This window comes from Euleptes europaea, chromosome 14 (assembly GCF_029931775.1).
Source record: "Euleptes europaea isolate rEulEur1 chromosome 14, rEulEur1.hap1, whole genome shotgun sequence".
Classification (NCBI taxonomy): Eukaryota; Metazoa; Chordata; class Lepidosauria; order Squamata; family Sphaerodactylidae; genus Euleptes; species Euleptes europaea.
This window is the reverse complement of record NC_079325.1, coordinates 37873677-37900909: the sequence shown is the minus strand read 5'-3', so window position 1 is coordinate 37900909 and position 27233 is coordinate 37873677. Positions and strand designations below refer to the sequence as shown.

The 27233-nt window shown below is 48.3% G+C and overlaps 2 protein-coding genes across 2 annotated transcripts; both read left to right on the top strand.

The window, feature by feature from the left end:
- Positions 1 to 12297: 12297 nt before the first annotated feature.
- AJM1 (apical junction component 1 homolog) lies at positions 12298 to 15565 on the top strand. Its single transcript, XM_056860655.1, has one exon. It carries the CDS (start codon positions 12298 to 12300, stop codon positions 15532 to 15534), a length of 3237 nt encoding a protein of 1078 aa, XP_056716633.1. The 3' UTR covers positions 15535 to 15565.
- An 8177-nt stretch (positions 15566 to 23742) lies between these two features.
- On the top strand, positions 23743 to 27003 carry PHPT1 (phosphohistidine phosphatase 1). The gene is made up of 3 exons (XM_056860760.1): positions 23743 to 23887; positions 24684 to 24808; positions 26882 to 27003. The coding sequence occupies exons 1-3, from the start codon at positions 23743 to 23745 to the stop codon at positions 26972 to 26974; spliced, it is 363 nt and encodes a 120-aa protein (XP_056716738.1). The 3' UTR covers positions 26975 to 27003.
- Positions 27004 to 27233: the final 230 nt, after the last annotated feature.

Here is a 27233-nt window from a genome sequence, read left to right as displayed (position 1 = left end):
TCCTTCTGGTGAGAAAAGCACTCTGTGCATGCTTGCTTCTTTGCATGCTCCAGAACTGATCCTCAGCGTGTACAGAGCCTTCCTGACTTATGTGGGTCTCCATTCAGAGGCGGGCTTAACCCACATTTAGAGTTTTCCCCTCTGGTGCCATTTGCTCTGAAAGCCTTATTGATCAGCAGGGCTGCCAGACCCTTGGGGGTTGGCAAGATCCAGGGTCCTGGCTCTGGATTGGGAAGGAGGGCTCATTCTGCCATCCTGGGCATCTGACTTGCCTCCCCTTGCCACCACCATCAAGACTTGGGGTAGGGTTGTAGTGAAGAGTTTGTAGTGGACAGTCACCAGTTTGAATCTTGCCATTTCCAAAAACTTACCAGAAGGTCTGAGACGAGCCATTTTCTTTCTGCCCCCATCTGCAAACTGGCCCACTTTACAGGGTTATTGTACAAATGAATCAGACTATGTACATAAAGCGCCTTGGCCCACTTGTAACATATTGCACAAATGATAAATATTTTCCTAAGTGAGCCTTTATATCTCAAACAGCAAAATGACAGGTGTGCGTTCAACAGGTAAGGCTTTCCCCTGGTGTGGGAGGAGGAGAAAGAAGAGGTTGTACCTGATGAATTTCTGCCCATCAGGACTCATTAAACCCACAGAGTCTGGGATGGGGGAGAGGCTGAGAAAGACCCTGAAGGTGGCATTCCCCCCCCCCGTTTGGAAGCTGTTTGGCGAATGACCGTTGTAGCTGGACCATCAATCTGCCCCAGAATGGCTACTCTTGTGCTCTTGCGATACTGGCCAAGATGGGCAAAATGATCTGATTTGGGGTAAGGCAGCTTCTTAAGAAGAGAGGCTGGAGAACAGTGGCGGAGGACCTGCTTTGCATGCAGAAGGCCCCAAATTCTTTCCGCTGCAGCTCCAGTTAAAAAGATTTCAGACAGCAGATAGTCTCTGCCTGGAGGTTCTGTGGGCTGCTGCCTGTCAAAGTATACAGTATCAGGAAAGACAGAGACCAGTGATCTGATTTGGCAGAAGGCAGCTTCACGTGCCTGTGGAAAGAGTGACTTGCAAAGATCTAGTAAGTGGCATGCATTGGATCCAACTAGCAGATGTATACTGGCTCACTGTATTCTTAGAATTCCCTTATGGAAATTGCCACAATATATTTTTAAGAGGATTATGCACAGAGTGTCGAGTCTACTGCTTGTTATTAGGCATGATGGCTCAATGGAAACTCCATGTACAGAAGAAGTTTACTCCTAGGTATCGGATGATGGTAAAGAACAGCCGGGAAGGGCTCTCACTTTCATGCCCTGCTTGTGGACTTCCAGGAGTATCAGGCTGCCTGCTGTGTGGGTACTGGATTCACCGGGCCTTCAGCCTGATCCAGCAAGGAGAGACTGGGATTTTTGCTCATATCATTCAGGTTATTCCCTGCGGTTTGTCCACACACATGCGGACCTTGTTCTCGTGGGATAGAAAAGAGATGGGGAGGTATTTGTAAAGCAAATGTGCAAAAAACCAAGGTGAACCTCTGGTTTGGAAGGAAAAAGATCGCTTTCATTTGACCACAGAAAACACAACCTTGAAAATCATATGTGTATAGTTTCTCCTTAGGGAAAAGGATGCTTTTCTCTTGAGATAGTGGTGGACAAATTATCCATTGCTGACTGTTTATGACTAGATCCTTCCTCCACACAACCTGCTTTCTGACTAAGAGGAAGGAAGATGTCTTGTGCCAGCGGATTTCTCCCCCCACTTCTGTTGATTGGTTTCATTACGATTCTTCATTAAGCGTCTCATCCCTCCTTCTCCCCTGCCCTCCCTTCCTAGGTCTGGTGATAGTATTATGTGAAGAAGAGACCTTGCTCTGTAGTAAACTGACTGGTTGAGCTTAAATGGAAAACATGGGAACTACAAGCATATCATGGCCTCATTTTTTAGGATGGGTTTGAACGGTCTGCTCAGGAAGTCTCCTCGGAAGAGTCATTTGAGAGACACTCTGCACAGTCAGCTTCTTGGTGTGATAAATTCCCTCCAAGTTGGGCTTTTGTCACTGAGTCATTGCATTTTCTGGGGACGCGGACCGGGATATTTTGTCCCTGGCAGAGTTTGTGCAAGTTTGGGAAGTGCTGGGGCTAGGGTTGCCAAGTCCCTCTTCACCACCGGCGGGAGGTTTTTGGGGCCGAGCCTGAGGAGGGCGGGGTTTGGGGAGGGGAGGGACTTCGATGCCATAGAGTCCAATTGCCAAAGCCGCCATTTTCTCCAGGTGAACCGATGTCTATTGGCTGGAGATCCGTTGTAATAGCAGGTGATCTCCAGCTACTACCTGGAGGTTGGCTGGCAACCCTGGCTGGGGCTTAGTGGCAGAACATGTGCTTTGCGAGCAGAAGGGCCCAGATTAGAAAGCCGGTGTGGTGGTTAGAGTGTCAAACTAGAGTCTGAGAGACCCGCGTTCAAATCGATACTCTGGCAGGGAAGCTCACTGGGTAACCTTGGGGCAGTCACTCTTTCTCAGCCTGACCTACCTCGCTGGGTGGTTGTCATGAGGGAAAAAATAGAGAAGAAAATGATGTGTGCTGCTTTGGGTCCCTGTTGCTGAGAAAAGTATGTTATCAGTATCTAAATAAATAAATCATAGATGTTGAGAATAGGGTTGACAAGTCCCTCTTCACCATGGGTGAAGGCGGAGTTATGGGAGGGGAGGGACTTCAATGCCATAGAGTCCAATTGCCAAAGTGGCCATTTTCTCCAGGCAAACTGATCTCTATTGGTTGGAGATCAGTTGTAATAGCGGGAGATCTCCTGCTACTACCTGGAGGTTGGCAACCCTAGTTGAGATAGATCCTTCTCTGCTGTTGCCAATCAAAGTAGATAATGCTGAGCTAGATGGACTAATGATCTCACTCAGTGCATGGCAACATCATGTGTTTATATATGTTTCATTTTTTAAAAAAGATCATGAAGGCAGTTCAAGTCAGCAATAGAAATCCATCATTAAAACTAAACTAAAATAATAAAGGACACCATAACAGCAACTGAAAGAGAGAGTAAAATGGATCAGCTTTCAGTTAAAAGGTCCCTTAAAAAGTCTGCTGAAATTTAACCCCCGCTCCTCTGTTTTTCACCATTTGCTGAACCCCTTGACAGTGCAGAAACCTGCTGCACCTGTTGATGGAAATGAAAGCAAAGTGAGCATTGGCACCACGAGCAGCTATTCTTTTCCCCAGCCTCTTTTGTCTTCAAAAGGCTCCCATTTGTCTCCTGTGTGCACATGTGTGAAAGTGCCCAGTGAGTGCCATTATGGAGGGGGTGGCACATTGTGTGGGTGTGCCTCGGGATTGTGTGTCGCCGATGGGTTTGCTTGGCAATGGCTGCTTCTCGCCTCTGCCTGTCGCTGCAAAAGCAGCTCCCGGATTCTTGGTTCCTGGAGCCAGTAAGGCTTTGTGTTGTATGCTGCTTGTCCCAAAGTCCATCTTCTGAACCGATCAGAAGGCAGACCACAACAGAGGAGAAGTTTTCTGGCCTGGATTCCAGGGTGGAGACTCCTCCTCCACGTCCACCTCCAAACCATACGGGGAGATTTCTGAGCCCTGTTTCATGTATGGAGGTCAGCTGTGCCTGTGTTGTGCACATAGATATAATGCTGCAGATCTCTGAATCGTGCCTTTTTGGCATGGATTTCTCTCCATCTTTCCTTAATCATGGCTCAACATTATGGCCGTGGACCATCTGAGCACACACAAACCTGCTGTCTTCTGAATCAGAGAGCTGGCTCATCTGGTCCAGTATTGTCTGCTCCAGTTCCAAGCTTTCATGCAGATCTTTCTATGTTGCTGTTGAAGATCCTTTTAGCTGGAGATATCAGGGGTTGGACATGGGACCTTCTGCATTCAAAGCGTGCATGCTACTACAGAGCTACCACCTGTCCTAATACAGTGGCATGTCACTGGCAGACTGAGCATATTATGCTACCTAATGCCAAGTCAGACATTGGTCCATATAGCTCAGTGTTGCCTCCTCTGACAGACAGCAGCACTCCAGGGTCTCAGGCAGAGAAGCTCTTTCCCAGCATCTGAAGTCTTTTAACTGGAGATGCCAGGGCCTGAACCCAGGGCCTTGTGCATGCAAGGTGGGTCCTCTGTCACTAAGCCACGGACCCTCTTCAGTGTGAAGCTGCCTTAGGCAGTCAATCCATTGGTTCATCTAGCTTGGATCTCACTGGCAGCAGGTCACCAGGGTCTCTGGCTGAGAAAGGTCTTTCCCAGCACCTGTTACAGAGATCCTTGAGCTGTAGGGTTGCCATCCTCCAGGTACTAGCTGGTAATCTCCTGCTATTACAACTGATCTCCAGCCGATAGAGACCAGTTCACCTGGAGAAAACAGCCGCTTTGGCAATTGGACTCAATGGCATTGAAGTCCCTCCCCTCCCCAAACCCCACCCTCCTCAGACTCCATCCCAAAAACCTCCCGCCGGTAGCGAAGAGGGACCTGGCAACCCTATTGAGCTGGGAGTTAAACTCAGGATCTTCTGCATGCAAAGCAGGTGTTCCTATGGTCCCAAAGCCCCAAATTCTCCTCATTTTGCCAATAGAAGGGGTGTGAAGCTGGCTTGTTTGCCAAAGGTCACCTAATGAGATTGTGACCGAAGCCAGATTTGAACTAGAGACCTCCTGACTAGCAGCTCAGTGCTGATGTGGTAGAGCTTCCCATGGTTCCTATTGACCAGAGTTCCCTTGTTACCACCGTTTGCAACCCGCCCTTCAAATCCTGGTTACAAACCTTGGTTAAGAGTGGAGTCCTTGTTATTGCTGGCACAGATGCAATGCTAAACTATGGTTAAAGAAAAAGGGACCATGCCTAGTTTTTTTTAACCCTAATTAAGCATTGGTTCTGCATTGGGCATCAAGGCCTCTTGTCACCAGAATTAAAATAAACAGGGCCAACTTCGCTCTTGGACCTAGTTCATACCAACAACAGGTGAGACTAACTGTCTCATTGTTCCTGGTCTGTTCCATTCCGGAGTGCAAGAAGGAGATATCATGTAGCTGAATAAAATTCTCTCCATTAAAAAACAACAACTAACCCTGCACCTAGAAAATTAGATTAAGAAAAAAGGCATGGCTAGATCTTATCTCCCTGATAAATAGTTTTTCTTGAGCAGGGAGATGGTGGAGCATTTGGTCATGCAGTTTCTGTCTGCTCTTTGCTGTCTAAAATGGCAGGGAACAGTCAGCTTGCTGTTTGTGTGAACTTGGCAGACTCACTGAGGGTTGTGTCAATAAGGGGTGTTTCTGCAAGTGTGAACCAGCTGTGATATGGATGCAGGTGATCTGGACTCTTCCTTTCCACCCTGCCCTCCCCTACCATCGACTACCTCTCGGCAAAACTAATCTACCTCTCCTGGCAAGTTCAGCCAACATTATAGACCTCTCTTCCTCCTGTCCTGGGTGTCCATTGCAGCCTCTTCCGCATGCAGTCTTCCTCTGGAAAAAAGAATGTGCGTGTGTGCCTTGAAACCATGGAAACTGTATGCTCTACTTGTGATGCCAGTTCTATCTCTGCATCTACTCCCTGGTATGTGCCATCAATGCTGATCAAGACCTTTTTGTGGTTTCACACACACACACACACACACACACACAGGCAGACTCTAATCTGGAGAACCAGGCTTGATTCCCGACTCCTCCACATGAAGCCAGCTGGGCAATTTTGGGCCAGTCACAGTTCTCTCAGAACTCTCTCATCCCCGCCTACCTCACAAGGTGCCTGTTGTGGGGAGAGGAAGGGGATGTGATTGTAAGCTGCTTTGAGACTCCTTAAGATAGAGAAAAGCAGGGTATAAGAACCTTCTCTTCTCTCCCTCCTTCTCCTCCCTCTCCTTCTCCGTCTTCACTAGGATGGTGCCGAGTTGTTTTCTGTTGCCCCAAAAGGTCAGACCAGAATCACAGGTTGCAATTAAATCAAGTTTCCATCTAGACATTAGGAAGAATTTTCTAACAGTTAGAGCGGTTCCTTAGTGCAACAGACTTCCTTGGGAGGTGGTAAGCTCTCCTTCCCTGGAGGTTTTTAAGCAGAGACTAGATGGCCATCTGTCAGCAATGCTGATTCTGTGACCTTAGGCAGATCATGAGAGGGAGGGCACCTTGGCCATCTTCTGGGCATGGAGTAGGGATCACTGGGCGTGTGGAGGGGAGGTAGTTGTGAAATTCCTGCATTGTGCAGGGGGTTGGACTAGATGACCCTGGTGGTCCCTTCCAACTCTATGATTCTATGACTTCTATTCTATGACTTCTCCTTCATATCAGTCCCAGGCAGCAGACTGTAACTTTAGCAGGCCACAAGAATAATAATGAAGGGGATAATGAAGCTTATGATTGCCAACTGATCAGGTTAAAAAAAATAGCCTGGCCTGCTCCTCTATCTTTAGCACCTGGATCTATAGAAATCAGCGTGCATAGCTTTTTGTCGTTTGGTTAAAAGAATGATCACCTGCAAATATCCCCAGATTAAGCTGCAGTTTTAGCGGTGATACAGCTGCTTGTCGCAGGACCCCAAACTTATTATGAGACTCCCCCCCCCCAGTGCTAGCCACAATCACTAGGGTTAGAAGAAAGCACACTAAATCAATTAATCATGGTAGAGATAGTTACAGCAACTTGATTTCTGAAATGAAAGTGGCCCAGGCTCCAGTTTAAGGTTGTCAGCAGGCCCATGGAAACAATCCTGTTCCTTTGATAGAGACCTAATGTGCGGAAATGGGCAGCTGAAGCTTTCCACGGCATGGGAGTAAATAACATTCCATTAAGCCTCTATTAAAGGGTCAGTTGGAAACCCTATTCCTGCTTACTTTGACCTGGAGGGCCTGCCTTTTAATCCCAGGCATGATTGATGCAATGCTCATCAATGCACATGCGCAGAGAGGTGCCCAGGTTCTTGGCACTAGTGAATCACTGCACGTTCTCAGTGTTCAATGCATATGACCCTAAAGGCATGTTCCAGGCAATCAGTGGCAAGGGTGCTTTGGCCGAGCATTTGTAGGATGTGTGTTTGAAAAGTGCCATCAAGTCACAGCTGACCCTGTGGGGTTTTCGAGACAAGAGACTAACAGAGGTGGTTTGCCATTGCCTTCCCCTGCACAACCCTGGCATTCCTTGGTGGTCTCCCATCCGAATACTAACCAGGGCTGACCCTGCTTAGCTCCTGAGATCTGATGAGATCAGGCTAGCCTGGGCCATCCAGTTGCAGAATAGCAGTGTATATCTGGAGGCAAAGTAACTGTACCACAGAGAATGGGTCTGGAGGCTAGCCTCAGTACGGAGCATGAAGCCACGACAGCAAGTAAGAGCTGTCTAGCCCAATATTATCTGGCAGTGGTTTTCCAGGGTTTCAGACAAAGGAAGCCCAATACCTGAAATCCTTTTAATTGGAGATGCCAGAGATGGAATCAGGGATCTTCTGTGTGCAAATCTGGTGGTCTGCCACTAGGCTAGGGATTCATTTAGGCAAAGCTGCCTGATGCCAAGTCTGGCCATTGGCCCCTCTAGCCCAGTGTGGTCTGCTCTGGCTGGCAGCAGCTCTCTAGGATCTTTCCTGTCACATGTCTGTGGTGCCTTCTCTGCATGCAAAATATAAGCTCTGCCCTCCCGAACCATTAAGATGACACAGAGTCCATTTGGGTCCCTCTCACCCAGGGTTAGCTACTTTGATTAGCACGGCTCTCGAGGGCCTTTCCTACACAGAAATCCTTTAACTAGAGATGCCAGAATGGAGTTTGGGACCTCCTGCATATTCAAAACATGTGCTCAGCTCCTGAAATATCACTTTCCCTTAAGCTGGAACGGCCTTATACCAAGTCAGACCTTCACTCCCTCTGGCCCAGTACGCTGTGAATGGCTTGTCCAAAGTCCCAGGGGCACAAAAGTCTTTCCTAGCCTGAGATAATTTAAATGGAGATGGCAGAGATTGAATATGGGTAGGGTTGCCAGGTCCCTCATTGCCACCGGTGGGAGGTTTCTGGGACAGAGCCTGAGGAGGGTGGGGTTTGTGGAGGGGAGGGACTTCAATGCCATAGAGTCCAATTGCCAAAGTGGCCATTTTCTCCAGGTGAACTGATCTCTATCAGCTGGAGATCAGTTGTAATAGCAGGAAATCTCCTGCCACCACCTGGTGCTTGGCAACCCTAAATATGGGACCCTCTGTTTGCAAAGCATGTGGTTCAGCACGGAGCTCCGTGAGCTTCTCATAAGAAGCTGCCTTCTGTCAAGTTAGACCATTGGTCTATCAAGCCCCGTGTTGTCTTGTCTGACAGGCAGGTGTTCTGCAGGATCTCCGACTGAGAATGGTCTTTCCCAAATGGAGAGATTCTTTAGTTGGAGATGCCAGGGACTGTCCATTGGACTCTCTGCTTGCCATACATGCACACTGAGCTATGCCTCCATGCTCAGCCTGAGAAGAGGTTGCCTAGTGGGTGAGCTTCAATCAATTAGCCCCAATACAAATTCTAGAAAAGCCCTTTGGCCCTCTCAGGTTATGGCAAAACTTCAGGACTATCTTGGGAAAAGCTACTGCAAAGTTCATACGTGTGGGTGTGGAAGAGACTGACGAGATTTTCTTTACACTTTTGCTGAAGAATGAGCCAATTTTAGCTCCTGTTCAAGAAGCTGAGAGCTGTTGTTAGGGTTACAGCATCAACTTGGGTATGGAGGGAGGGTGGGGAGTTGTGCCCTTTGTCTGATGGTAAAAAGTTTAGAAATGCTATTCTAGGGCTTCCATTTTCTAGAAGTGACATGTGGTTTAAAGAAGATGCCTCCTTCGGAAGCAAGTGTGAGAGTCTCTCTCCCACAATAAATGTTAGTTTACCAAAGCTGAGTTGTTGATCTCACCAGTTAGGTCTGTTGTAAGTGATCTCTGTGCCTATCTTGTATTATCTTTGAGCATAGAAATGTTGTACCTGATAACATTTGTCAGGCCCTGGAAGGTAGAATCAAGACCTAATGCAGTAGAATGAGTGAAGAAGATTTGGGGGCTGCAAAATCTAAATAAATATGTGTCAAAATTGCTCTGCATCTTAGAATCATAGAAACATAGAGTTGGAAGGGTCCTCCAGGGTCATCTAGCCCAACCCCTGCACAGTTCAGGAAATTCACAGCTACCTCCCACCCACACCCCCAGTGGCCACTGCTCCATGCCCAGAAGATGGCAAAAAACCTCCAGGATCCCTGGCCAATCTTGTCTGGAGGAAAATTGCTTCCTGACCCCAAAGTGGCCATCAATTGGCATTACCCTGGGCACATAAGAAAGGGCCACGACAGCCAAGCACTGACACAACCCTTCCTGCCCTCCCTTTCATAATCAGCCTAAGGTCACAGAATCACCATTGTCAGATAGCCATCTAGCCTCAGTTTAAAAACCTCCAAAGGAGAGCCCACCATCTCCCGAGGAAACTTGTTCTACTGAGGAACTGCTCCAACTGTTAGGAGGTTCTTCCTAATGTTTAGCCAAAAACTCTTTTGATTTAATTTCAACCCGTTGGTTCTGGTCCGACCTTCTTGGAAGCTTAGAAACCAGCGGTTAAATCTGTAACGGATCATTTAAGAACTCTGTGTTAGATTTTGGTTATTTGGATCTGTTATGAGTGCTTTTGAGATAATGTTTAAACCCCTGTTTATTTAGTTGTGTGATGAAGATATGGTTGGACATTTTGTATCGACTTGCTTATTTTAATTTTTAAAAATCACAGATTTACTGGGGCATGTGCATTCCATAGCCTTTCCACAGCCTCTACAGTATTTTCCTGTTTTGATTTATATTGATTTGTGCCCTTTTGTTGTAGAACAGCCCTGCACCACCCCGTTCAGTTTTGGCTGTCTGGGGTGTCACTAAGCGGTGACATGCCGCTCTCCCAAGTGTGGCCACCTCTGGGTTTCTTGTGCTTCTCCTTCAGCACACTGCCACCAGCTGTTCAATTCTGGCAATTCCCACCGAAAGGGCCAGCATTCCTAGCTTCCCTTCTGAGTTGCCGTTTAAAGGCTCTGCCTAGTCATGCGTCTCCCGCTAACCAACAACTGGTTACCAGGGGGACCACTTATCGCACTTGTGCACTGCAGGAGAATAGTGATCTAGCAACCAATCACTTCCCTTCTTCTGATGCTTGTTTTAGATCGCATGTTTGCACAGAGGAGGCCTATGTGGCACAGACAGCAACTACCGGAATTTAAAATAGGAAAGGATTTATTGAAAAAGAGAATGCCACACACTTACTCTGCACAGCAATGGACTGAGCAAGGACTACAAAGAAAAGGTACAAACATGCAGTCCTCTGTTCTCCAGCCCTATACATGGCCTTGCTGATCTTTAAGGCAGGCTCTTTAAACTTAGAAGTTACATAATCATAAAACTTCCCATTCCCTCGGAGTCTTTGTCTGAGCTGCCTACTGTTTGTCTCCTCCATATGGCAATGGCAGCCATCAAGATGGAGCTCAGATGTGAGAGCCCCTTCCTTTCTCAGGGAGAGGCCGTGGCTCAGTGGTTGAGCATCTGCTTGGCATGCAGAAGGTCCCAGGTTCAACCTCTGGCATCTCCAGTTAAAAGATCTGGCTGAAATGCGAAAGAACATTTAAAACCTGACCTTCACAGGCCCCATCCTGGAGTTTTGCCCACGGCTCCAGAATCACAAAGACCACTGATGCAGCCCCCAAGGTAATTGATTTCCATTGTTGAACTATGAAGGAGTCTCTTCTAATGTTCATCTGAAATCTACCCTCCTGTAGCTTAAGGCCCATTAGATCTCATCTGGCCCTCTGAAGCAGCAGACAACAAATCTTTGCTCTCTTTCTTGTGACTGCATTTTAAGAAGTTGAAAAGAATGATTACATTTCCCTTGAGCCTTCTCTTCTCCAGGCTAAACAGACCCATTTCCCTCAGTTTTTCCTTGCAAGACTTATTTTCCAGATCCCCTGCCATCTTCATTGCCCCTCTTGAAACCTATGCTGATTTGTTTTAAGGCGTCCACAACTGGACACATCTCATCTTTGTTTTAAGGTGTCCACAACTGGACACAGGGCTCCAGATGAGGTCTGATTAGCACCAAGTACCGTGGGAGAGAGCCCCGTGGTGCAGAGCGGTAAGCTGCAGTACTGCAGTCCAAGCTCTGCTCATGACCTGAGTTCGATCTCAATAGAAGTTGGTTTCAGGCAGCCGGCTCAAGGTTGACTCAGCCTTCCATCCTTCCGAGGTCGGTCAAATGAGTACCCAGCTTGCTGGGGGCAAAGGGAAGATGACTGGGGAAGGCACTGGCAAACCACCCCGTAAACAAAGTCTGCCTAGGAAACGTCGGGATGTGATGTCACCCCATGGGTCAGGAATGACCCGGTGCTTGCACAGGGGACCTTTACCTTTTTATAGCTCTCATGGTCATGAAGATCTGATTGAAAGCATGCGGGCTTTGCTGCTGAACTCACTGAAGATGGAGAGGTGAGACTGAATCAGGTCTTTACTGGTCAGAGCTAGGCAGACTTTGTTGACGGGGTGGTTTGCCAGTGCCTTCCCCAGTCATCTTCCCTTTACCCCCAGCAAGCTGGGTACTCATTTTACTGACCTCAGAAGGATGGAAGGCTGAGTCAACCTTGAGCCGGCTACCTGAAACCGACTTCCATTGGGATCGAACTCAGGTTGTGAGCAAAGCTTTTGACTGCAGTACTGCAGCTTACCACTCTGCTCCACGTGGCTCTATAAACTTGCCTCTTAAAAAAAAATTAAGATTTTTAGAAAGCTGGATTCTGCACCTGATACCAAATCCTGTGCTTTTGCAGACCTGTGGGACCTACACAGTTTGATAGGTATGCATTGCCAACAGCTATTTTCTGTGGGATAGACTGGTAGCCTAGGAAGTAATGTGGCTGATCTGATAATTCAAAGGGTACTTTTTAGAGGTGTAATATTCAATTGTTTAATTAGTTTAGTGGTTTATAAAAATAACATTTGATTTTTTAAAAGTGCCCTTGATTAACCAGAAAGCTGTTTTTTAAAAAATTGTTAATGATAGTAATCCAAGAAATATCAAATACTTTATTTTTAATTCCTTTGTTGGCCAGGACACACAACCGAAGCCAAAACACATCAAGGGTTTGTTTCCACTGCAGCAGCTGTTCATGTGAATGTGCCTTTTGTTTTGGCTCATTTCTCTAGCAAGCCTTAGAGCTTATACTCTCCTCCTCCTCTTCTTTTCCAGAGTTTGCTGTGGTGTACTGAGATGATCTGAGAAGGAGCTGGAAAGAGCAGAGAGCTGCTTTTAAGATGACCCGAACGGACCCGCCTGATCTTCTGGTGTCTACGGTGTATCAGGACATCAAGGTGGCTTCTGTCAACCCCTCCCGTTCTGCCTTCTACCAGCCCATGAGGCAATGTGATACCTCCATGTCTTCATCCTCAGAGACCCACCCCCAGCACTTCAACAAACGGCACTGCCGCAGCTTTGACTTCCTGGAGTCCCTGGACGAACCACCCCCCACCCCGCCTGCCATGCAGCGCTCCTCCCGACGACCACCCACTCCAGAACCATCTTCTGCTCCTGTTGGCAAGAAGGCTTCGGTCAGGACAGCTGCTGCAGAGGCTCCTGTCAGCAAGCCCTACTCCCGAGGGAGAGAGGCTCCGAAGGAATCGGCCCCTCGAGGGGAGCCCAAGAGGAGAGCCAGGTCTAAGAGTGCCCCTCGAGTCAAAACCGCCTTCACCCCAATTGCCATCCCAATGTCCTCTTGCTCACCCCCAGCACCAGCCAGGCGGGGACGTGATGTCCAGCGAGTCTCCCGAGAGCCTGAACGAATTGAGCTATCTCCACGTCGAGAGGGCGGCTATCCTTCCATGAAGGCCCTGATGAACGAAGTGCATCCTATCAAGCTGCAGCCTCAGCGCAGCAGCGGTCGCCGGATCTCGCCCCTCTGTGTTAGTGGTGCCAACTGCTATGAGGAGGCATCAGCCGTGCGGCCCCTGCCACAGAGCGTACACGTCAAACGCCGGGTGGACATCAAGCCAGATGAGGCAACAGTGATGCATGCTGCCCGCAGCAGCAAGGCCTCTCATGCCCACATGGAGGCCCTGCCACCCTGGCCTAGGCCTCCTGGTGCTGCCCACAGCTTAATAGTGCCTGGCAGCCGACAAATGTCCATGTCACGGACTCCCACACCCAGCGACACCTATAGTGGGGAACACCGAGTCCTGGCACCATACCCCGCTGAACTTTATGATGGAGGCCAAGCCTTGCCAGAAGGTGGCTGCATCCCCTTCTCCCCATATGTGCCAACCAAGTTCTTCTACACTGAAGAGCCAGGCAGCTACCCTCTGAAAAGCTCTGGCTATGAGGGATACCCTCCCCAGTATGGGGGCCATGTCCTCCCACCACAGCCCTTTTATGGGGAAGAGTCTCCCAAAAGTAGCTTCCATGCTTTCCCTTCCAGGACGTTTTTTGTGGAGGAGAACAGGCCTTATCCCATCCAGGAGGCCCCCACCAGGACATACTATGGGGATGATTCCCGCTTTTACACTCCCAGGACTCCTCCCATGAAAGCTGTTTACGCCGAAGACCCCAGGGCTTACCCTGCCTTGAGGTCCAACCCCCGCGTCTTCTATGCAGAGGATTATGGGAAATATCATGAGCGGGAAGTCATGTCCAGAACCTACCCATATCCACGCAATACTCAGCCCATGCAGTTCAATGACTGGTACTGCCCCGACAGAGGGGCACTGCCATACCAGACATGGCAGATGTCCCGTTTCACTCCCCACCAACCTGGGCCCCAAGCAATGTTGTCCTCCTGGCATGCCAGCTACAGCGCCAGCCCTCCCCGGCTTGGCACAGACACACGTCACTATTCCAAGTCCTGGGACAATATCCTGACTCCCCATGTGCGCCGGGAGGACCCCATGTTGCGTGGGCGCAGCTACGAGAACCTGTTGGCCCGGGATCCACACCGTGCCTTATCCCCCGATGACCGACGCCAGCCGGTGGTGGTCAATCTGTCCACTTCACCCAAGCGCTACGCTGCGCTTTCTCTCTCTGAAAACTCCCTCATCGAGAAGATGCACGTTGATGGTGGGCGTCACGGCTGGTTTGTTACCCCGGAGATCACTATCACCGACAACGACATCCGAGCCAATGGTTTCTGTAAAACAGATAGACGCTCGGCCAGCTGGGATGTCATGGATTCGGGTGATGCGCGAGACAGGGGTTGCATCCAAGCCCGGCCCTACATTCCGGATCCCGGCACCAAAGACAGTGCTGCCCGCCAGCGTAGCCTGGAGCAGCTGGATGAGCTTATCACGGACCTGGTCATTGATTACAAACCCCCTTCTGCTTGCCCGTCTAGTGAGGTTAGCAACTTGGCTGACCAGCTGCGGCGGCTGATAAGTGAGGGCATGGCGCTGCCTGCCAAGAAACCAGACCCATGGAAAGTGGTGGAGCCCCATCCCACCAAAGAACAGCCTGGCCCCAGCTCATTTCACGCTGAGCTTCGTAAGGATCAGGGGAGGCGCCCTGCCGACATGGCGGTGTCGGCCGGCCCGTTTGAGAAAGTGTTGGACGACTGCTCGCCAGACCTCAGCGCTGACGAGGATGACGTGATGATGTGTTCCAACGCTAAGTGCCGCCGGACAGAGACCATGTTCAACGCTTGCCTCTACTTCAAATCTTGCCACAGTTGTTATACTTATTACTGCTCCCGTAACTGCCGACGAGAGGACTGGGATACCCACAAGGAGAGCTGCATCTATGGACGGATCGGCAGCACGTGCCGTCATGTGCTGCAGTTCTGTCGAGAGTGCGGGGAAGTGCACAAGGCCTTCTCACGCATTGCTAAGGTGGGCTTTCTCTCCAGGGGGCGTGGGGTACTCTTTTTGGGTTTCCCCAATGCGGGCTCCGCTGAGAACTTCCTGCAGTTTGGCTTGGAGAGTTTGCTGATGTCACCCACTTACCTGTCACTGCGGGAACTTGAAAGTTACTCCGACAACCTCGGGGACTATGCCCGGGAGCTTCGGGAGGCTGGCCAACAGTACGACCCAGATGAATGTTTCCTCCTGAATGTAACTGTGGCTGTTGGACAGAAGGTCCCCGAGAGGCCATCCCCCAAGGTGCAGGTGCCAACAGTCAGGAAGTATGCCAAGGTAGCCTTAGCATCCTCAAGTCCTGAAAAGAAGATCCTGAAGAAGGAGCGGGATATGGAAACGCTAATCCTGACACCTCCTCCTGGCACAGCTGACATAGACAAAGAGGGCGAGGAAGGGCGCAAAGCCCGCGAGGTTTGTTTCATTAACATCCAGCGGGAGCTGCGCATCCGTGGAGTCTTTTTACGGCATGAATTCCCTAAGATTTATGAGCAGCTCTGTGAATTCGTGGAGAGTAACAAACGCTTCACACCCACCACTATCTACCCCATTGATAAGAGGACTGGCAAGCAGTTCATGTGTATGATCATGGCAGCATCTGAGCCACGTACTCTTGATTGGGTGGCGAGTCCCAACCTCCTCGACGACATCATGTGATCCTACTGCTGCCACCAATCTCTCTTCCATCCCACCCAGGGCCTCCTATTTATTGCCCTTTTCTTAGAAGTGTATTTTATTATCAGAGTACTAATGTGATTGATTGGAATGTTCCTGTTCTTTTTAATGCGTAGTTGTTGGCCATGGAATGGGCTGGTCTAGGATGTGACCAGGTTCCCCGGGGGAAGATGCTGCACGTGACTCTAAGTACAAATTGTTTCAGGATCAAGCTGAAATGAAATTTCTTTTCAGAATTTGAATCTGGCATTTTCCAAATGTCCATTTTAAAAAACTGATTACAAAAACGCAGGATTATCTTTTCTTGGTAATGGTGATGTCATCAACGCTCAGTCATTGCCAAAAACAGGCCCTGCAACCTGCCCCCCAAAGCCAGCTGTTTCCATGGTAGAGAATATAGTTGGGTTTGTTTTTTTTAACCGGCATTGGATAATAGAAATTGAAGCATTTCCCATCAAATTTTCATAGGAGCAGTTTTCTCAAAAATTTTGTCCAAACTCCTCAGCTTGTTTCGGCTTTATCCTGCGATCTCTGCATCTATGCTTAGCAAAGCCTGAGATGGAATTGAGGTTTATTTTAAGTTACTTTTAAGCAACTGGGCTCTAATGACACAACTCGAGGTCTTGGGGAGGGCAGGTGGCATCCATTCAACCTTGCTTTTCTGAATTGTTCTACCAGCTGGCCCTGGAAGAGCAAGGATGGTGGTAGGGCTATAGCCAAGGCCCTTCCAGTCTCTCTGATCCACTCTCTAACCATTAGACAACAGTGCTACCTCTCTTAGGATGTATGGTCAGAGATTGACTCCTACTGCCCAGCTCTTGGAGAAAGCCAGATTGTCCTTGGTTGCTCCAAAGAAGTCTTCTCCCTTCCAAGCCCAAGTGATGAAGGGATGGGACATCTAGCTACACTTCTATGGCCATCACAGAAGTTACTAATTGGGGGAGGGGATATATTTGCATGGGGGGGAAGCAGGGGGAAGCTTAGAAAGTGTGTAAAGGTGTCTTGGGGGATCCTTTCATCCCTCCCTGAGTAACTGGTGCATGCTTTGGAAAATGTGATTGTATACAATGCCACCTTTCCCGAGTACACATGGGCAGTTCTGCCCACAGTTTTTCACAAAATGTATGCACTTCCATTTCCGGCGGTGGCTGGAGAATCACACTCTCATGGCTTGTAGTAACTGATGTGGAGTAACCAGCCTTACTGAGTTGGAAAGTGATGCAGCCTCCATGGGTAGCAGAATGGTTGTGGGGGTGTAATCTGTGGGAAACAATTCGCTGGCATGTTCTGCTGCATGACCTCCATTGAGATGACCAGGAACTTGCTGTTCATGATCAGAAGTGGGGCGCCTTTTTAATGGTTTGCCTCAAGCAGCGAGATGAGTTGAGCCAGCCCTGGGAGTAACTATTACTTCCCCCCATCCAGGCTCCATCGTCAATATTTTTCAAGATTACTTAGTGCAAATCAAAGACCCCCATAATGCCCTTTACTCACTGCCATGCTCATCGTTGGGGCAAAAGAGTGGATTTGACTTTTTCCTCCCATCTTTTGGTGAACTATTATGAAGGTTTTATTTGCATTTGTGACTGCAAGGATGGAAGTGTTGGTATTTGCTATTCAGGGTTAATACTGGAGTATTAGGGTGGATTGATTAATAATGGAGTACTAGGGTGTGATCTTATGGCTATTGGCTGAATTAACATGGGACTATTATCATAATGACAATGGCCAGTGTTGCTTGATGCTGTCAGAGTATAAGTCTGCTAATACAGGGGGACCTTTTCAAGTTGCAAAGTCTAGTGTCAGTGCAGAGGTGTCTTATGAAAGGCTGGAAGCAAAAAATGACCCAGTGTGCAGTGTTGCCTGAATCAATGTTTTAGGCACCTTGGCAACCAGGCACCTGGTCTTTCCCCTCTGCCTTTTGCATTTGCCCTCCAGCTTCAGCCTGGAGGTTTCCCTTGATCTGAGCTGGGGCAGGCACTCATTCCTGCTCAGAGCAGAACCCTTTTTCATCCATTCCAGCCTATCCGCTTCATCCTTCCAGATGGTGCTGAGTCGCTTTTCTCCTTGGCTTTGGCTCGCCATCATGGGGGAGGTGGTGTGTGCCAATACCCCCTCTGAAATCCAGGTCAGGAGCTGCCGGAACAGGGATGCGGTTGTCATAGCAATGCTGAACAGCCTTGCATCAGAGCACAATTGTTGGGAGGGCAGTGTGGGGGGGAGGCTCTTCTGTCTTTTGCTTGCAGCACTTTATAGCTAGTTGTAGAAAGCCACTTCCTTAAATATTATTAGCTGAATAACTTTGCTTCCTTTCTTTCTATAGGGTTAACCAGAGGCTGGGTGGTATTGCTGCCAGTACAGATGCCCAAGGCATAAATTCACCCCCAGCAATCCATCTCAAAGCTAGAGTAGCATATGAGCTACTATGCCTAGTCGCTGGTTCTTGTTGTAGCATTACAACAAACTCACCCTGGCAATACACCCTCTTTTGGCCTCTGCTCCCATCTGTGATATGGAACTAATGCTGCTGGCCTACCTTGCAGGGTTGTAAGGTTTACAAATGTATGAAGTGGTTTGAGCACTTTCTGAGAGGCACCCGACAGAGCAGGGAGGGTTGAGCATTATCTCCAGAGGGGTTCACACATGCAGGGGAATGAGGTGGCAGAATGAGAACGCATCACTTCCGACTTCAGGTGGAGGATCCTCCTAAGCAGAATTACACCCTTTTAAGTCAGTTGAAGTCAATGGGCTTAGACATGTATAACTCTGCTTAGGATGGCACTGTTAATTTCCCTTTCTGTACCCTTTCCGGCTCAATATTATCCTTTTCAAGCAGGGTAGCCAGCAATGTATGAGGTATCCTCAATTGTGTGCCTAAAAAGACTCAGAATATTTGGATTGCCCTGCTACTGCCACTGGCCACTGTGCCCAGCCAGTTTGCAAGATTTAGTTGGGGCAGGTGGGGAAATGAGCTGTCCCGATTTTCTTAAGCTAATACGACACAATCTCAGTTTGGGATGAGAGTTTAAGGCTTCTTTGGTACATCGGCTCAGGTAAATACCTGTGCTGAGTTGAAGGAGTGACCGCAACCCCCCCTCCAGATCTGGGTATTAGGCAAGGTCCGAGCTTTTTTGTGTGTGAATGGCAGGGAGGGAAGGGGCAGACGCCTTGCTCAGCTATGTCTTTTCCGTTGCAACGTTTGCCAAAATTGTAATGTGCCTGTCACAAATAGGGGTATGCATGGGGGCCTGGGCCCCACACTTGTGGTGAATGCATGGTGAGGTGGGGGTGGTTGTTTCAGTGAGTAATGGGCTGTTGTCTCCTTTAAATGGAAAATGAACTTGCTACTGTTTCTCAATGGGTGGTAATAAGTAAGGGATCGTCCCTTTCTCCCTGGGGACGGTGGTAATGTAATGCCATCATTTACACACTGTGCATGGTGGTCTCTGATGTGCTGCAGGAAACCACTGGTGTCATAGAAAAACAGTGAGGCTGCCTTGCTATATTTCTGTGTGGTATACAGCCTCTTTCTTGTCAGGGAGGTGGTAAGCTCTCCTTCCCTGGAGGTTTTTAAGCAGAGGCTAGATGGCCATCTGTCAGCAATGTTGATTCTACAACTTTAAGCAGATGATGAGAGGGAGGGCATCTTGGCCATCTTTTGGGCATGGAGTAGGGGTCACTAGGGGTGTGTGGGGGAGAGGTAGTTGTGAATTTCCTGCATTGTGCAGGGGGTTGGACTAGATGACCCTGGTGGTCCCTTCCAACTCTATGATCCTATGAGGTCTACTAGGGGTAATTATGCCCTATTTTAGTAGCCGTTATCACTGTATCATTCTATCCTTCCCAGTGAAACATAACAGAGCTACCTACCCTTGGAGGTTGCTCGCTGTGTCTCTGAATAAACTCCTGTTGTGTCCCTGCCCCTTTCCAGTTGGTCTCCATCAGAGGCAGGTAATTCTGTTGGTCTCCAGATCAGATCATTCAGGCACTCCTGAAGCAGAGGCTCAGCGGAATTTCCTACCCTCAGAGGAAGAATGCCCAGAACAGTGACTCTCACAGAAATTCAGGAGGTGAACTCCTCGGAGGGCAGGCAATTTCCCCTCTTTTCGTGCTCTAGAAGTGTACTTCCAACTTGAATTGTTCTCCACCTGCCAGAAGTCTGGCATGATGTCCCGGGTGTCATAGGGATTGGAAGGGCATGTACGGGGGTTGATAGCAGAGAAGGTGGGAGATTTTAGGGAGGGGCGGGAAATGATGGCTGCATGGTGGATGTGCATGGATCGAAACGTGTTCTGCTGCAATGAGATAATCCTGGGATAGGAGGAGGTAGAATGTGAATGGCTGATAGCAGTGCATCCCGGCTAGGGCAGCGGGGATGGGCCGTTCTGAAGTAAGTTTTGGTGCAGTTGTCTTGGCCACATACTTACCCCAATTATACTTGGAGGGCTTTGATGTTGCAATTGAGGGGTGTAGAATCCCCTGTACTAGAGTCAACCAGTCGCCTTGTAAGGTAGGGCAGTTGATTCTGCAGTTCTATAGGCCAACACCTGTCCAACACACTGTGCTAGCCAGTTTCCTTACAATACCACTCATGCGTGCTTTGCCCGAAGGAAGCAAGAGCCGCTGGAACTGGGGTGCTAGAAGTCTCTGCAATCAGCAGGAAAAGATCAAATTGAACTGGGAAAAATGGGAACAAGGGCTGGAGGGCGAGTTGCCGGTTTATCCACTGCCTAGAATTGCAATGGAGAAAGCGGCTGTTGCTGAAAGAGAATATATTCGAAGGGGGGTGGGGAGAGATCTTTTCCCACCACAGCGGCTATTAAAGTGCAGTGTGTCCCCCCCAATCAACCTTGGGGGGCCTTGCTCCCAACGGTTGCCATATTGTCTCCAGGAAAAAGGTCCAATTTTATTTGACATTCAACCCTGTTTCCCCCTCCCCACCTCAAATATGTTGCAAGGCTCAGGGCTGGGATTCATAATGTGAATGGTCTGTCCTGTGTCAGTTTCGAATCTGGGCGCGATATTTTCTAAGACCAGGAGCAAGTGGGGTGGTGGTGGTCCATCTGAGGTGGGGGGGAGGGCATTTCCTGTAACTCTTTTGACCAAAGTTTTGCAGAAGTGTTGTCTTCTCTTCAGCACTTCCGAAATGTCAACTGCCAGAGTCTTGGGATTCTTCTCGACGCACCGTAGCAACAAGGCTGGTAGTGGAGAGACATTGTGGAGCCAATTGGCAACGTGGGGACAAAAGAAGACGCTCCTCTGCCAAACCACTCAAAAATGTGAATCATCTAGCAAGATCTGGCTGAATGGCATTTATGGCCTTCAGAGGTGCTGGCTTTTGCAAGACAAGGACATGGGATATTTAGTGCCAGAGGCATTGGCTTTTCATGGGTCATTTTTGGATCCAGCTTTGTTGGGCTGCACCACCTGTGCTTGTCCAGCCCCGACCATCTCAGGTTCTGCGGTGCCCACCTGATGCTGCCAGAAGCTTCTTGTAGTGCAAAGTCTCCAAAAAGGGCACGCACCCTGGTCCGCGACACTTCTGAATTCCTCTGCTGGTGGCCAGGACCATTTTGCCTATGTTGCTCTCTCGTATGAAAGCCTTCCTACCCCAGGCTTCGTTCCTTCTCCCCCAGGGCAGCAGGAAACAAACCGGCCCTTTTCACTACATAACAGGGACCCTTCCTGTTTGTTTTTGCCAGCGTGGTGTAGTGGTTAAGAGTGGTAGTTTGGAGTGGTGGACTCTAATCTGGAGAACCGGGTTTGATCCGCCACTCCTCCACATGAGCGGCAGACGCTAATCTGGTGAACTGGGTTGGTTTCACCACTCCTGTACACGAAGCCAGATGGGTGTCCTTGGGCTAGTCACAGCTCTCTTAGAGCTCTTTCAGCCCTACCTACCTCACAGGGTGTCTGCTGTGGGGAGGGGAAGGTGATTGTAAGCTGGCTTGATTCTTCCTTAAGTGATAGAGAAAATCGGCATATAAAAAACCAAGTCGTCTTCTTCTTCTCTGCTAAGATTGGAACCATTTTTCCAAAGAAACAATGGATTATCCTGGCTGCTGTAGAATGTCTTCAGTTCATTCCGCCAACAGGACCAATCGACCAGCTAAGCCCCACTGCCCCTTTCCCTGGGAGAATTTTGCTGATGCAGGACTGGTTCCTTTGCTAAATGCATGGTCTATTTATTTCCTTTGTTTATACAGAAAAGCCAAAAAATGAGGAGGGAAAAATACTGCATCATATTGAAGAGTCCCACATTTTCTCTTGTGCAGAGGAGAATCAGGCCTGTATTTTCTCATGGTAACAATGTTAAGAGTGTTGCTGGTTTCCCATGGCACAGTTTAAGATATACTTCAGATCTCTATAAACAAATCTATATATATATACATATATAAATGAAAAGAAGAACCTTATTTCCTTTGAATAAATATAAAATATAACTTGAATGTACAGCTTGTTTATATTTGATTTTTGGGGGGGGGAGTAGCAGTATGCGAGGCAGAGGCAAATCATTGGTAAGGGTTGCAAACGACTTGGGATACTGGGGGTGAGATACTTGAGTTTTATTCCTGATGAATCAATCTGGTGTTTAAAAGAGAGAGAAGGGATATTTGAAGAGAGATTCTGAGGCTCAAACTGATCCTGAAACATTTCCCCGTAATCCCCAGATGTGTATCAGCTGACTGTAATTATGCATCCTGCTTTTCCTTCATTACAACATATGTTCCAAGGCGCTCTTTTCCTAAATTTCAGAGCTTGAAGCCTGGCACTGGAAACAAGTTCCAGAGATCTGTCAATCACAGACACTCCCAACCTTCCTTGTAAATCATGGTCTTGATTTTTGCTTGTGGGTGATGCCTGGCTAACACGGCATTGGCGTGATGTGTAAGTATTGTTGCCCTTCAGGGTTCACCTCCCTTTGCAAGCGCTCTAGAAATTAAATATGGTGGATCTGTCTCATTTCCAGTCTCCATGCAGGCATATTCATAGGTATGAACACTAAGGTGCTATTCACTCATACAGTATAGCCTGCTACACCACAGGTGTTGTGAGGATGAAATGGGGGGACTCCTTGAGCAAAATTATAATAAGAGGAAAGCAGTGGAGTGGAGGAATGCTGCAGTGTGAAATGTTGAGAAAAGGGAAGAACTCTGCATATGCTCAGAGTAGGTTTGTCAGCCTTCAGGTGGAGCTTGGCGTTCTTCAGGAATCACAACTGAGCTCCAGACTACAATGATCAGTTCCGTCTGAGGTCAAGATCTACAGATCTCCATCCTCCCCAGACACCACCCCCGAATTTCCAGGCATTTCCCAAGTCCATCCTGGCAACTATAGCTCACCTACTGGCTGTTGTTATGCATACACACTCTCTCTAAATATAATTCACAGTGGGTAGCCGTGTTAGCCTGTCTGAAGTAGTAGAAAAGGGCAAGAATCCAGTAGGACCTTAAAGATTAACAAAAATATTTTCTGGTAGGGTATGAGCTTTCGTGAGCTACAGCTCACTTCTTCAGATACTGTATCTGAAGAAGTGAGCTGTGGCTCACAAAAGCTCATACCCTACCAGAAAATATTTTTGTTAGTCTTTAAGGTGCTACTGGACTCTTGCCCATATATATATATACATATACATACACACACACACACACACACACATATACATATACATACATATATATATATATATATATATATATGAATAAAAACGTGTATATATATATATATATATACACACACATACATTGCATTAAAATAAACCGTAAATAATCATTCCATATAAAAATACCCCTCCCCCGATAATTCAATTACATAAACCAGCCCCTAATTCCACTCCGCAGCAACCCAGTTTTGTGAGCAAAAGGGAGCAACCCCCGCCCCCTTAAAAGCTAGAGCCGTTCTGATTGGCTCAACCGTTCGGAGGCTCGTGCTCATTCTGATTGGACTATTAGCCCCTCTTGGCAGAGACGGGGGCTTCCATGACGGCCATTTCCGTTTCCTTCGCTTGTTTTCGGAGCGCCCGTGTCCTGGATCTCTATTGGCTCGTGAGCCCGGCCTCTTGTTCTGATTGGCCGGCGCTGCAGCTCGGAGCCTCTCTCGACGATTGTGAGTGGTCGCCTGGGCTGCCCTTAATCCGGCGCGCGCCGCTCGCTTTCGTTTCCACCCAGTCCTTAAACCGGCTGCGGGGCGATGGCCGAGGGTGGCCTCGGCCGCGTCCCCGATGTGGACATCGATTCCGAGGGCGTCTTCAAGTACGTGCTGATTCGTGTCACCCCGGAGGGGGCGGGGCCAGGCAAAGAGGTCGTGCGCGGCTACGCCTGGGCAGAGTATCACGGTGAGCACAGCCCGCCGAAGGGGGGGGGGCGAGAGTCTGTGGGAAAGGGGCGTGCCCTATAGAATGGGAGGGGCCATCTCTGATCTGAAACGGGATGTTGAAAGGTGGGGGCGGGACTTCCGCCCTGTGAAGTGTGAGGTTCTATATGCCTTGGCTAAGGGAGAAGAGAAGCAAAGCTAATGTGGAGGGAGGGGGGTACAGTTTAGATGGGAGCCTAGTGGGGAGGTGTGGGGGATGGTTAGGGAGGGGCTTTCTAACAGGTGGGAGGGGCTAAGTGGGGAGGAGCCCAGGATGGTTAAGCTGGGTGCATAAGAACATAAGAAAAGCCCTGCTGGATCAGACCAAGGTCCATGAAGTCCAGCAGTCTGTTCACACAGTGGCCAACCAGGTGCCTCTAGGAAGCCCCCAAACAAGAGGACTGCAGCAGCATTGTCCTGCCTGTGTTCCAAAGCACCTCATATAATAGGCATGCTCCTCTGATCCTGGAAAGGATAGGTGTGCATCATGGCTAGTTTCAATTTTTACCAGTAACCATGGATTGCCCTCTCCTCCACAAACGTGCCCACTCAGGTTGGCAGCCATCACCACATCCTGGGGCAGGGAGTTCCACAGTTTAACTGTGTGAGGTAGACCTATAGATGCTCAATTGGTGAAGTGTTCAGTAGGCCTTGACTGGCATTTCTGGAGACAAATTTACTTTTTCTTCCTTGTTCAACTTGGGAATTAGATGGGGGCTGGGTGTTAAACTGTGGCTACTAGCTGGGGTCCTCAGCTTGTTCTCTTTCTGCTTCCTTAGCTGATATTTATGATGAAGTAGCAGAGGAGCTGGAGAAGCAGGGCTTCCACTGTGAATGCTTGGGCGGTGGCAGGATATCCCACCAAAGTGGTGCCAAGAAGATCCATGTTTATGGCTACTCAGTGGTAAGGAAGGACCCGGAGGAAAAAGGGAGGGCCTTAAGAGATGCTCCAGTGCACTCACATGAATTTTGCATGTACTGAAAGCTTGGAAGAGGGGCTAAGATTAATGGAGTGGACTCTACTTATTGGGTAAAATTTATTTAAAATACTTAGAGGCCACTTTTTGAACATTTACAGTGGTTGCCTAAACATAATAAAACAGCAAGGTTTTTCCTTGGAACTAAAGGTAGGTTGTTGTAAAGTCTTGCAGCCATCATAATGGAGGCCTTGCTATTGCTTTCTGTTTTACTCCCTTGCAATGAGAACTTATGAAGCAGCTTGGAATCACCTGAGTTGGCTGATATAGGGAGAGAGACTTACTCAAGGAATTTGCAGCTTTGGGATCCAAAGAAGTCATGAGCTGTGTTAAGGCAGATTTATATAAAATGCATGAGCCGCCTTTCTTCTTTACAGAGCTGAAGGCAACTTACAATACAGATAAAATGCATAAGGAACAATATTGAAAATCACAATTTAGGACTGCTGATAACTTAATCCTCAGTTGTCTTCTACACAGCAAAAGTGAGGGGGCTGGGCACATCTCCCTGGGGAGGTTGCTTCATAATCATGGGGCTGCCACTGAAAAGGCCCTTTTTTGTGTGACCCCCAAATGAGCTTCTTTGATTTATGAGACGGGAGGACCTCTCACTGTGATCTTAATTCCTGCAGGAACATATGGGAGAAAATGGACCTTCAGCTACCCTGGTCCCAAGTCATGTAGAGCTTTAAATGTCAAAACCAACACCTTGAATTGGGCTCAGGAGTGAAATGGTAGCCAGTATAATTGCTTTAATATTGGGGTCGCATGCTCCCGATAGCTGGTCCTGGCCAGCTGCAGTGTTCTGTACTAGCTGCAGCTTCCTAACACTCTTAAAGGGAAGTGCATTGCAGTAGTCCAGTCTAGATGTAACTAACTGTTGATAGATCTGACTGAACCAGGAACATATGCCGCTGACGTGCCAGCCGCTGAGCGAAAGTACTCCAAACCTCTGCAGTCACTTGGTTTTCTAAGGTGACTTCTGTGTAGAGTAGCACTCCAAAGCTGTGAACCTTTTCAAGGGGAGTATAACCCCATCCAAGACAGGAGAGATCTGAAGTCCCTGGTCTGCCCTTCTACTTACCCAGAGAATCCCTGTCTTGTCAGGATTTCAGCTTGTTCACCCTCATCCAGCCTGTTACTGACTCCAAGCACTGGTTCAATAGCATCCTTGCAATCCAACTGGTTCAATATCAATAGCATCCTTGCAATTAGGTGAGAAAGAAAGGTAGAGCTGGGTATCATCCACATATTGGTGACACTGCAGCCCCAAACTCCAGATGACCTCTCCCATTGCCATTGGATTCACATAGATATTATATAGTGTGAGGGATAAGATTGAACCCTGTGGAACCCAACAGGCCCACTGATTTGTCTGGGGCCAATGCAGCCATAATGTTTTTTTCTTCACGGAAGGGTAATTGAAGAGAAACAAAGTCAGAATGCAGAAATTGCATTGGTTCTCCTTGTTTTGTCTTGAGCACAATGAATATGTCTTACACGGAGTCATTCAGTTGGTCCACCTGGATCAGCAAGGTCTATTCTGACTCACTAGCAGTCTTCAAGCAGTGGTTGGATGAACACTTGTCAAGGATTCTTTAGGCTGATCCTGTGTTGAGCAGGGGGTTGGACTAGATGACCTACATGGCCCCTTCCAACTTTATGATTCTATGATTAGCAGAAGCTCTCCAGGGCCTTGGATGGGGAAAGGTCTGTCCTGACATCAGCTACCTGGGATCCTGTAACGGGACATTGACACTGGTATCTTCTGCGTGCAAGATATGTAATATGCTGTACTCTGAAATGCAAAGAAGAGCTATAGAGATCCCATTACAGCAAAATCTACTGGGATTTCAATAGCACTGGCAGTTTAACCACGTTTCAGTGTTGTGGGTAGAGTTACCAAAGATATGTGAATGTCCTCGAGTTAAGACTATTATATTGAAAGTTTTATTGAAAGCATTGCTTGTCTGGCTAACAATAGTAATTAAATGTTTCAGGGCTTTGGCAGAGCCGAGCACTCCATTTCCACAGAGAAGTTGAAAGTCAGATACCCAGACTATGAGGTCACATGGGCAGATGAAGGCTACTGACAGCAACAGATACCACTCCAGAGGGGCCTCGACAATGCCTTGCCTGCTCCCTTCCTCGATGGTGTTGTATATACAAATTGCCAAGAGAAATGGGTTGGTTTTCATGTGAATGCGTTGCTAGTGCTGTGGCAGTCTCTGGCTGCTTACACCAAGCCTATGTATGAACAGAGAGAAATAAATTATTCCAGGCATGACTGTGATACTGTAGTCTCCACACCACTCAAGGCCCTGCACCTAACATGCCAGCGACTTGTTTATC